This window comes from Galleria mellonella, unplaced genomic scaffold, assembly GCF_026898425.1.
Source record: "Galleria mellonella isolate WM207_F2 unplaced genomic scaffold, CSIRO_AGI_GalMel_v1 utg1812, whole genome shotgun sequence".
Lineage (NCBI taxonomy): Eukaryota > Metazoa > Arthropoda > Insecta > Lepidoptera > Pyralidae > Galleria > Galleria mellonella.
Window position 1 is genome coordinate 470072 of NW_026442022.1, and position 12005 is coordinate 482076.

At 36.8% G+C, this 12005-nt stretch overlaps 3 protein-coding genes across 8 annotated transcripts in view; 1 reads left to right on the plus strand and 2 right to left on the minus strand.

Annotated features, from left to right (window-relative positions):
- The window catches only part of LOC113519083 (mitogen-activated protein kinase kinase kinase 4), a 43830-nt gene extending 40134 nt beyond the window's left edge, over positions 1 to 3696 (minus strand). For all 4 annotated transcript variants that reach the window (XM_052893567.1, XM_052893568.1, XM_052893569.1 and 1 more), the window contains exon 1: positions 3371 to 3696. In XM_052893567.1, the coding sequence (XP_052749527.1) occupies positions 3371 to 3441 (71 nt within the window). In that variant the 5' untranslated portion in view covers positions 3442 to 3696. The remainder of the gene's footprint in view (positions 1 to 3370) is intronic.
- Positions 685 to 10022, plus strand: LOC113519084 (WW domain-binding protein 11-like). Of its 3 annotated transcripts, none has more exons than XM_052893585.1 (2): positions 685 to 782; positions 9025 to 10022. In XM_052893585.1, exon 2 carries the CDS (start codon positions 9031 to 9033, stop codon positions 9952 to 9954), a length of 924 nt encoding a protein of 307 aa, XP_052749545.1. In that variant the 5' UTR covers positions 685 to 782; positions 9025 to 9030; the 3' UTR covers positions 9955 to 10022. The 3 variants fall into 3 exon arrangements, with proteins under 3 accessions (XP_052749545.1, XP_052749547.1, XP_052749544.1); XM_052893587.1 differs by lacking the exon at positions 685 to 782 and adding an exon at positions 7661 to 7697; XM_052893584.1 differs by lacking the exon at positions 685 to 782 and adding an exon at positions 7676 to 7710.
- Positions 4952 to 6588, minus strand: LOC116412768 (uncharacterized). The gene is made up of 2 exons (XM_052893589.1): positions 6498 to 6588; positions 4952 to 5777 (listed from the first exon to the last, which is right to left on the minus strand). The coding sequence occupies exon 2, from the start codon at positions 5775 to 5777 to the stop codon at positions 5154 to 5156; it is 624 nt and encodes a 207-aa protein (XP_052749549.1). The 5' UTR covers positions 6498 to 6588; the 3' UTR covers positions 4952 to 5153.
- Positions 10023 to 12005: the final 1983 nt, after the last annotated feature.

Genomic DNA, 12005 nt, shown 5'->3' on the forward strand with positions numbered 1-12005 from the left:
ACCAACTAGAGATATACAAACAAAAAATAACCCACAAAAACTAATTCACAATTTTATTTATTTATTTTTTTATAACAGGGGGCAAACGAGCATACGGCTCACCCAATGGCGACTACCGCGGGGGGAGGGGATTGTTAATAATGCAGGCTACCAGTCACCTACTCACATCTATCTGTTCTCCTTACCAAACCAAAGTTGGTACCAAAGTTTGCCGTGGGGGGGGGGGGGGGAGGGATTGGACCCCATTACTAGGGTCTAACTGACTCATTGCTAGCAATACAACGTATCAGGTCGACCTCCACGCCGTTCCCCCTGGAAACCATCGTGATTGATTTATTGTTAGATGCGTCACGGTGGGCTAACGGACCTGCTTCATCCTCACCTATCATCCCTCACTGGTGGGGCACCAGTGTATATCGACAGTGCAGGCGAGGTTACCATTCCATTATCATCCATTCATAAAAAAAAAAAACTAAAGGTTGTCTGTAAGAGATTGCCCTAGCGATAAGACCGCCTTTTGTACCTTTATGTGTATATTTCAATCTGTATTTATGTTACTGTATTTCACTTTAATTCAGTGATTCTCAACCACTGTGCCGCGGCACTTTTGTGTGCCGCCAAATTTTAAAAGTGTGCCGCCAAATTTTGCAAATATTTAAAATTTTTGTCGTAAACTATTTATGCAGTGTGTTGTAACATAGTAAGTGAATAATTTTTATCTTTTTCTTTGTGTGCCGCCAAATTTTGAAATCGTTAAATATGTGCCGCAACAAAAAAAAAGGGTGAGAATCACTGCTTTAATTATTCAATTGTCATTGTATAATTTTTATTTCTGGTGCAATAAAGTGTTAAATAAATAAATAAACATCTAAATCATCATTATTCATCATCTTCAGAGTAGTATTCTCGTTCATCGTACAGAGGAATAACACCTGCGTCCTCAGGAATGGCAACGCATGGGGGTATCATGGGCGAAACAGTATACTCTGTTATGTCCATGGTACTGCTCATGTCTATAGGCGACGGTTATCACTTCTAAGTTGTATAAAAAAAAAAAATCTTCCTACCCTTATCCCAATTATTATATGGGGTCGGCGTAATATGGTTTTATCCATATTACAAAAAGATTTGGCTTATAGTTTTACGACCGGCCGCCTGCCTGACGTCAACCCTCCTTGGGAATCCAGAAATCATCTTAATTAATGAGCTAAATGTAATTTGTTTACATGGTAAATAAAGTATCTGAATCAAAATCCTTTCCCATATCTCTAATGGGATTAGATACTGTAGAAGAGTACTATCAGAATGTAACTAGTTACGGCTCATAACATGCTGATAATATGTGATTAGCATGACTGGTAACATGTCCAGTGAGTGCTGAGTGCCAGACCAACATATTATAACAGGATTTGGTTATCTTGATTTAACAATATTATGGTTTACCACAATATACTATAGTTATAGAGTGAACTATAGTATAAGACATGTTTTTTTTTAATGCGTGATAATGGAATGGTAACCCCACCCGCGCTATTGGTATACACCAGCGGGGCACCAGTGAAGGATGATAGGTGAGTATGAAGCAAAGCAGGTCAGTTAGCCCATCGTGACGAATTCACCAAGAATTGTTCATGATGGTTTCCAGGGGGAACCACGTGGAGGTCGACCTGATAGGGCATATTGCTAGCAATGTCGAACTCCATTGCTAATAATCCCTTTCCCCGGTATAAGACATGTTGTCCTGGCATAGAATGGGCCACCCTACCGAACTCGTGGGTATTGGGGGAAACTATCATGAACAATTCTTGTTGAAATCATCACGATGAGCTAACTGACTTACTTCATCCTCACCTATCATCTTTCACTAGTGCCCCGCCGGTGTATACCTTTATCACCCATAAAAAAAAACTGTGGATATTGTAAGAGGCGACTAAGGGAGCTTAATGGTTGAAGGATTCTCAGTAGCATCCATAAAATATCACTGTTTGTGCTTGAAGTTGAGAAGATCTTGATGAACCGTGAAGCAGTTGTGTTTGCATGGCTGTGTTTTGGTTTGAAGGGTGGGATATGGCATGAATTTACTGGGTACAGAGGAATAACATCTGAGTCTTCAGGAATGGCAATGCATGGGGGGTATCATGGGCGAAACAGTATACTCTGTTATGTCCATGGTTCTGCTTATGTCTATAGGCGACGGTTACTATTTTCCATCAGGTGGGCCGTCAGCTTGTTTGCCATTCTAAGTTGTATAAAAAAAAAGACATTTTAGAATAGTGACTTGAAAATACATTAAAAAATAAATGTCAAAAATGAAATAAATTTGCAATTTAATACATTACAGTCTATTTTGATTCAATACATTTCAGAGATTAATAATAGTTTATAAAAACTATAATTTACTTAAAGTAATTCTGACTTAAATCTAGTATAATTTTCTTTTTATACAACTTACAATGGCAAACAAGCTGACGGCCCACCTGATGGAAAGTGGTAACCGTCACCTATAGACATGAGCAGTACCGTGTACATAACAGAGTATACTGTTTCACCCATGATAGCCCCCATGCATTACCATTTTTGAGGACTGAAATTTAGTTTATATTGATGCTCATAATAATGATTTTCATCATCATCATCAAGAGAATCAAATAAAGAATTATTTTTAGAGATAAATAATGGAGTATCATAATTAACATTGCATCACTTGGATATGATTTACATGTAAAATTATATACCTTCTGTGACTTACACGAAACCTTGTAAAAGCGATAAGGCCGCCTTTTATATCACTTCTCATTAATATTTATTATATTTGTTATTTTTCTTTTTACTTGGTGCAATAAAGTGTAAATAAATAAATAAATAAATTATACGTCATATCAGTACGTCTGGGTAAAGAGCTAAAGTGCTCATAACCAATAGCTGCTTAAAGGGAAAAACCTCCCCTTTAATTTACTGAATTACATATAATGTGAAATGGTTTATATTTTTTCTATATATATATATTTAATATTGCTTTTTGGCTTTGGATATTTCCTTTTAGACCATCTGTAATTTACTTTACTCATATTGCAGTGAATATTCTTCTCAAAAATATATAATACTGTAGAGGATATTGTATTTCTATGTGAAATAACAAATAAATAGTTTTCTATTTATTTCATATTTAACATAGCATCAAGGACTCTTAATAAGGAAAAGACATGTTTAAAGTTAACATGGATAATCATCAACACTAACCATTTGGACATATCTGAGCAGAGATTTATAACTTGCTAATTACAGTTGACCTTTGGGTTACGTCCTTCAAAAGTATACGTCGAATTGTTATCTATTTTTATTTATTATTCCAAACCGCCCAAGTACTTACAAGTCATCGTCAGAACTTTGACTGTTGTAGTTGACAGGAAACCCCAAGTTCTTCTTCCAGTCTTGGTCCATCTTCAAATCGTTATCAGAAACACAGTAGTCCTTCCTGATAAACTACATCAACACAAATCACTGCTCATCACTATCACCCGCCAACTCCGTTCCAGGACCGAATCAGCGTTGGACATTTCGGCATATCGGAACTTATTTAAAATACATTATAGGATATGGAATCAAATAAAAACTTAAAATTCTATTAGTAAAAAATCATACATGCGGATAAATACGACAGTGTCAGTATAAACCGCCGCGCCGACTACTCTCTAATCTGTGGTCGACTACGATTTGAATGAAATGAATGAAAAACGATACATGAACGAATGAAATGACAGCAATGATACACTTCAGATCGACTTGCGTCATTTCAAATAAAAATATAGTTATATAAAATTTATGCAACCATCTCTATATAATAAGCATTAATAATTTAAAAATATCTGAGCACTGTCAAATATGATGCTAAGTACAAACTTTCTATTTATTATTTAATGAACCAAATATAATATATTTTTTTTAACTATATGAAGCTGAATGGTTCGTTGTTTGTTCCATACAACGAATACTGAAAACATAGAAAATACTGAATAAATATATATTATATTTTTCCTAGTACAATAATAGTGATATTTAAAAATGACGTTCTCTAATAACAAAATGTAGAAAAAGAAAATAAAGAAATTCTATTTTTAAAAGGAATATAAATAAAACCTCTACAGGATATCATAATGGGAAATAGACGTAACAAATATATAAGTATCTGTGACTGTTTTTCATTGAATTTGAAATATTTACCCTGTGTAATGAAATAGTTCTTTTATACGATACCATTCAATACCCATATTATTATCGATACTTTAATAAAATACTACGAAAACTATTTAAACTAAAAGAGTTTATTGTATTATGTGGATGGGTCTAAATGTTTACATAGCATCATATTAATGGCTTTTTAAAATATTTATGCAGTGCTAACTCTTGAACGTGAAGAATTAAAATAATAATTCTCTGCTCAGTAATTGGTGAGTGTGTTTGTTTGTGATTTGAGAATGAAGTTATGAATGAAATATTGTCAATTATTTTCCTGACATGAATGAATAAAATTTCATTATAAACCATAATAAAGTTTTATATGTCAAATTCTAGAGCAAAAATTGCGGTACTCTGGTTGAGGATGAAAGAATGAGGATAAAGGCAAAAAAGAAAAGATAGGTAAGGATGAAAGCAAGTCAGTTGGGCCATTATGACAAATTCAACAAGAATTAATTGCGAAGATTTCCAAAAGGAATTGCGTAGAAGTCGACCTGATAAGGTATATTTATTTGATGGGTGAAAATGGAATGGTAACCCCGCCTGCGCTAACGGGATACACTGGCGAGGCACCAGTGAGCGATGACAAATAAGGATAAAAAGGCAGATCAGTTAGCACATCGTGATGAATTCCACTAGAATTAATCACGACGGTTTCCAGGGAGAACCGCGTGGAGATCGACATCTTCTCGGCGTCTCACTTAATACATCACTATAAATGTAACTGCGGTTGCCAATCTATTTGCCAAGCGTGGCAACTACTGGCAAAACGTCCCAATAGGGGAGGCCTATTCGATGATGATATAGATAGAAAAAAAGACAAATTATTGACATAAAAATATGTATAAAAAAATTGGAGTTACTAAAAAGATATTTCATACGTGTACAAATCTCTTGTCATGGACAAGACAAAACAATCAACGTTCAATCCTGCTCCTCTTGGACAATCTTAATTGATTCTTCAAGTCTTTTAACCGCATCTCGTGACTCTCAGAGTCTTTTTCAACGCTATCATGAAAATTACTTCTTTCCCCCATCTCCAACCAATCTCTCGCTTTCTCCTTCTTTATTTTCTTCTGGTAAACCACGTACCCGTCTTTTGTGACGTAAGAGACCACAGGAGTCAACACTTGACGACTCCTTTTTCCTTTGCTCGTCACGCTGCGTCTGGTAGCACGGAAATCAAGGTCACTAGAGGAATCTGTCGAGTCGCCGGTGTCACATGAAGATGACTCTTTTACATGTCTCTTAAGGAAATATCTTCTTTTCCTGTGTAGTTTAGATCTGTTTTTATCAGCCAACTTGGAGTAGTAAGGCATTACGACGACAGGTATCTTCGGTTGTTGCAGGGGAAAAGGCCCCGCTATTGGCGTCATTGGCCCCATAGGAGGAGGAATAATTGACGGCATTGCGCCTCCCATCGCTGGCCCTAACTGAGGTGGAGCAGGGTACGGGAATGGGCCAGGCAAAAATTGTGATCGGGCATTTATAATAAACTGTAGAATCACAGATGACCGGAATGTGAAGTAGACACTGGACATCTGTAAATAGTGACGATTTTATTAGTTTTTTTTTTTTTATATTTTTTATTTTTAAGGAAAATAAAAAAAAAAGAGTTTGCGGTTTCACAAGGAAGCCTTACGTGTAGGGAAAGTTGCAGGGTTACCCAAGCGGTGTCACGTGTTCGACGTTCCTAAATTTCTATAAAAAAAAAAGTCTTTTCTGTCGTACACAATATGTTAATATCAGACAAAACAATTTGTCGTACCTAGATGTTTTTGTATACAACTTAGAATGGCAAACAAGCTGACTGCCCACTTGATGGAAAGTGGTAACCGTCGCCTATAGACATGAGCAGTACCATGGAAGTATCAGAGTATACTGTTTTGCCCATGATACCCCCCATGCGTTGGCATTCCTGAGGACTCAGGTGTTATTCCTCTGTACCCTGTAAATTCACGCCATATCCCACCCTTTAAACCGAAACACAGCCATGCAAACACAACTGCTTCACGGTTGAAACACGAATGGGACAGAGGTACCCAAGCAATCGACTTTTGTACAAAGTCTCCCCCTGGTAAAAATGATGATGATGAAGTAGCAGGCAACAGATAGATACGTACTTTGAATTACCGCCTTTTATTCTAAAACATGTTAACTGCAATAATTTCCTTGGAGAGTGACTGTAAAATTAGGTTACCTAAATATTATATAGATCCCAGAGAACGCGTATAACAATGGTCTTGCACGTAACCACTTACCTAATAAAGTGAAATTTGAAACGTTATGGAATCACATCGTATGCTGAAAATGGATTTCTTTTAAGTTTTTTTTTTTACTGAACTCGGGTGATGTAATAAATCGAATTAGACATCTACAGATAATACTATGACTAGCTAGATAGTTGCAAATATCAACGCTTTCTCTGAATAAATTAAAAAAAAAAATATTCAGAGACAGGGTAAACTTGTGGTGTAAATATTCGAATAGATAAGTACTATATTACCTAATCCAGTTGTATAAAAGGAGTTAAAAATTATGATGCCTATTTTATTCTTTATTCTTTATTGTACACAGAAAAAAATACAACATATAATATATATATAAAATAAAGATGTACAACGTGCGAGCTTAACTCTGTAAGAGTTCTCTTCCAGCAAACCCTGAGTGTAGTTAAGTTATATATTTTAAATAAATGTTATTATTCGATGTAAATATGACTTAATTCATTTTCTTTTCAAATCATTGTTGAAATATTTAATATTTATGTAACTTAATATAAATATAAAAATAACACATAAACTACAAATTTCTACGCCGGAAAGGGCAGGACATGTTTGGGATATTTTTTTATAATTTAAGATAATTTTGCACCGATGTTCAGATAAATAAATAAATTGAATTGAATTGAAAACATGAAAGGTTGCCATGTATATTAGAAATCATCTTGGCTTAGCGTGTTTTTTTTTTAATAAAAAATAAACCAGGTTTCATGCTGATAATGCAGCTTTGTATAGGTGAAAGAATTTTTAATATCAATTGAGTGTTTTTTGAGTTTATCCTTTACATTGCATTCCATACAGATAATTCTTTTTTTCTTTATAATGAATTTCAATTTACATTTTACATACATACATACATATCTGTCACGCCTGTCTCCCATTAGGGTAGGCAGAAACAATGGAACGCCAAACGCCAAATTTACATTTTATATTATATTATTAGCTTAGATAAAAGTCTTAAATATCTTCATTATATAAGACACGTACATAATTACCTGGAAACAATATCAAAGTAGGCCGATTACATAAAATTAGCATTGTATTGTTGTAACGTAGGAACCATATCTAGCCATTGTATTTAGCACCACCTGGCCATAGTTTATTTAGTTTACAAAAACGCCTTCAGTTCTAAAGCTGTCGTTATTCAGTTTTGTGAATTCATCGCAGCCACAGTAAAAGGTATAGTGGATAGGTAATTAGTATTTTTGGACTTAGTTCGAAAGAAATTTGATCGTAAGTTCCTAATTACATTATTAATCAGGCCGGTCCATGTACATTAAAAAAAAAGTCGTCGGAGTTTCTATTCGAGTCGATGGTGATGAATGATGATATAGGTAGTTTACCTGTATTACAGATTTTATTGAAATCCGATCAGCCTAGTAGATTTTTTTAATCGACAGAGCGATTCGTCCTCGCTATTGGCATATATACAGGCGATGGGTTAGCTCAAAATAGAGTATATTCCTTTTTAAAAGGCCGGCAGCACACCTGCAATGCCGCTGGTGTTGTGGGTGATCATGGGCGGCGGTAGTCACTTACAATCAGGTGAGCTGCAGACTCGTTTGCCCCCTGTGTTGTAATATATATATATATATATATATATATATATATATATATATAGGAGATAGACTCAAAAATGTATGAGCACATATGATATTGTTAATATGGATAGGTTTTTTTTTGATGGGTGAAAATGGTATGGTAAATCCGCCTGCGCTAACGGTATACGCTGGCGGAGCACCAGTGAAGGATGATAGATGAGAATGAAAGCAGGCCAGTTAGCCCACCATGATGAGTTCATTAGGAATTAACCATAATAGTTTACAGGGAGAACCGTGAGGAGGTCAACCTGGTTGGGTATATTGTTAGCAATGGGATTCTCAGTCTCCATTACTAACAATCCCTTTCCCCCCAATATGGATAGGTTAGTCTTGTAGGTATTATTGAATAATACAAATCTTAACATCCCAAATACACTTTCTCAGTTGGTATATACTTGCTGTACGATCCTGACGTAGAGCGAGCCACCCGTTCTTTTCTTCTTTTTTTTATACAACTTAGAATAGCAAACAAGCTGACGGCTCACCTGATGGAAAGTGGTAACCGTCGCCTATGTACATGAGCAGTACCATACCCCCCATGCATTCCTGAGGACTCAGGTGTTATTCCTCTGTACCCTGTAAATTCACACCATATCCCACCCTTCAAACCGAAACACAATTGCTTCACGGTTGAAACACGAGTGGGACAGAGGTAGACGCAAACGACTTTTGTATAAAGTCTCACTCTGGTTCTCGTGGGTGTCGTAAGAGGTCACTAAAGGAATTCAATAGTCAAGGAAAAGGTCCCTCATAAACTATCACCAAAAGCCCAACCTTACCAAACCTTGCAAATATTAGCAGAACCTCCTTCATGAGGAAGGTCTATGTTCAACAGTAGACGGTTATCGGCTGGGATGATAATGAAGATATATTTGAAAGTTGAAGATTTAATATTCTTTTTACAGGTATAGATGCTCAACGATCTAAGCCTTGTGGTGCTCTTCAGCGGATTGGTTCTCAGCAAAGGACCTGAACTACCACCATGCCCCACCAACGTACAATATTTTCCGCAGAATTTACCGATGCATTGTCGAATGCCTCGCAATGTGAACTACCCCGCTTTCCCTGAAAATATGTTAAGTAACACAATGCCTCCATTTCCAGCACAACCACCCTTATCTCCAGCGTTTGCCCCACCATATTTCCCATCAGGTAAGGAAGGAGGTCCGTTACCAGTCCCCGTGCCTCCCGGAATTCCAGGGCCGATGCCTATACCGATGCCAATGGCCATGGTTCCTCCAGGACCTGCCCATAAATTACCTGTCATAGTAATGCCATTCTATTCACCCGATCATTCCTACCAAAAGCCTCCAATCCGTCGACCATCTAAAAGAATAATAGAAATACACACGAGAAGACCTTTCTATTCTGATACTAGCAGTGACACGGACGCTGATAATGAATCTGCATCTGACACTTCGAGTGATACGTCCTCTGATGGTCGCGGTTGGTGGAAAGGAAAAGGCTGGAGACGAAGTGGTAGAAGACTTAATAAACGACATCGACCTCGAAGAAAGAAGCACGCTAGGAAAGATCTGCTTACACCGATTCTTCAATACGTGACAAAAGATGGGTACGTCATATTTGAAAAGAAAATAACAAAAGATGAAGCAAAAGATTGGTTAAGTGTGAAGAAAACAGCTGCGAATAAAGTTAAAAAGGACCGAGAAAACGAAGCAGAGAGTAATGATTACGAGGAAGCGGACAAAGAACATAAAAGAAAGAACAGCAAAGAAGGAGCGGAGTTAACAACTCACAGGAGTGTTACTAAAAAACGTAGTCACCGAAAAGTCAATATATTGAAGACTAAAATGAGTAGGCAAAAAATAAACTAGAAATTGTTTAATATTTAAAGATAACTTAAATTTTTTGTACTTTTACATGTTTATTTATTATTATTGTAAAAAATACACAATATTTTTATTAATAATGTTGTTTTTGTATATACTGTGGTCGCGTACAACGCGGTTTCAGAGATGTTTTCTCCCACGAACACTCAGGTTATGGAATGAGCTACCTGCCGACGTTTTCCCAAGAGACTACAGCATGGGGTTCTTCAAAAGGGGCGTAAAGAGATTTCTTCAGGGTCAGCAACGCGCGCGTAATACTGGTTGGTATTGCAGACGTTCATAGGCTACGGTAACTGCTTACCATCAAGTGGGCTGTATACTTTTTTGCCACCTCAATGGTATAAAAATATATTTTTTTATTGTCAACTGATAAGTCGACACCATCGACTACGACTTCATTGTTACACATGATCTATCTTATTATAAATTATTTTTAAGATAATGATGGTAATTATAAATTTATCCCAAAAAATGAATAAAAAATTTTGAAACCTTACTTTTCTAACTAACTATACATAATACGGCTTGCCTTTTCATTTTTTTAAATCCATACATACATACATACATATCTGTCACGCCTGTCTCCCATTAGGGTAGGCAGAAACAATGGAACGCCAAATGCTTCGATTCAAACAAACCTCTTTCGCTTCTTACACATTCATCAATCTTTTCATACACGCTCGCCGGTTACGGGTACTTTTAATTTGGCCCTTCTTCAGCACGTCGCCTATTTGGTCAACATACGTCCGTCTAGGGCGGCCCCTACCGACATAAATAAAAAAAAGAAATATTAGAAATAGCCGTTTCAATACCAATTCAAACAACCCATAAAGTATTAGCAGTAAAATTTCATTTTATTATTTACTTTTACATGAAAATCACACAAGAACAGATTTAATCTACAAATGTATTTATTTAGAAAAATGTAAAGATTAATATTTTTATTTCAATCAAAATAGGAAAGCAGTATGAAACTCGTAAGTTTATTTGCTCGAAAACCATAAAAAAATCCTTTTGTTAAGTATTACCTAACATTGGGATCATGGGGGGAAAGGGATTGTTAGCAATGGAGTTCGACATTGCTAGCAATATGCCCATTATCAAGTCGACCTCCACGTGGTTCCTCCTGGAAACCATCGTGAACAATTCTTGTTAAATTCGTCAAGATGGGCTGACTGACCCGCTTCATCCTCATCTATCATCCTTCACACGGGGCACCAGCCCCGCCGGTGTATACCGATAGCGCGGGTGAGGTAACCATTCCATTATCACCCATTAAAAAAACATTGGGATCTATACTTTATCTATGTAACTATATCATCAGGCCTTAACTGGACACTGCTGGACATAAGCCTTTCCCAGAAGGGGTGTCTTGCCAGTAATTGCCACGCTTGGCAGGCAAGTTGGCAACCGCAGTTAGATTTTTAGATATATTTTAAGAGGGACGCTGCTAAATTCCTCTACCATTAAATTCCCTTAATCGCCTCTTACGACACCCACGGGATAGGGAGGGGTGTCCCATTGTATGCCGAAACCTACGTAACTATATAAGAGACGGAAATTTAAATTCGACATGAATCATGGATATTGCAAGATACGAGTACATAATGACCACGGTATTCTTGCATTTCTATTCCTAAGGACTATGATACTATGCCTCCGTACCTGTTATGCGGATTTCTTCAAATAGGATTTTAAAAAGAGGTGTTTACACTCACGACAGTTTATTAATTAAATAAGGAACTTGGGACAAATTGTTGCGTATGTCCTTAGACAACCGTTCTTTTTTAAAGTGCCCCGCCTGCGCTATTGGTATACGCTGGCGGGGCACCAGTGGGGAATGATAGGTGAGATGAAAGCCCTTTCAGTTAGCCTATCGTGATGAATACACCTGGAATTCAGCACGATGGTTTCCAGGGGGAACCGCGTGGAGGTCGACCTGATAGGGTATATTGCGAGCAATGGGACTGGTAGTCCGCATTACTTACAATCCTTTCCTCCCTAATTACTGGGTGTAGGTGCATAATACCTGAGTA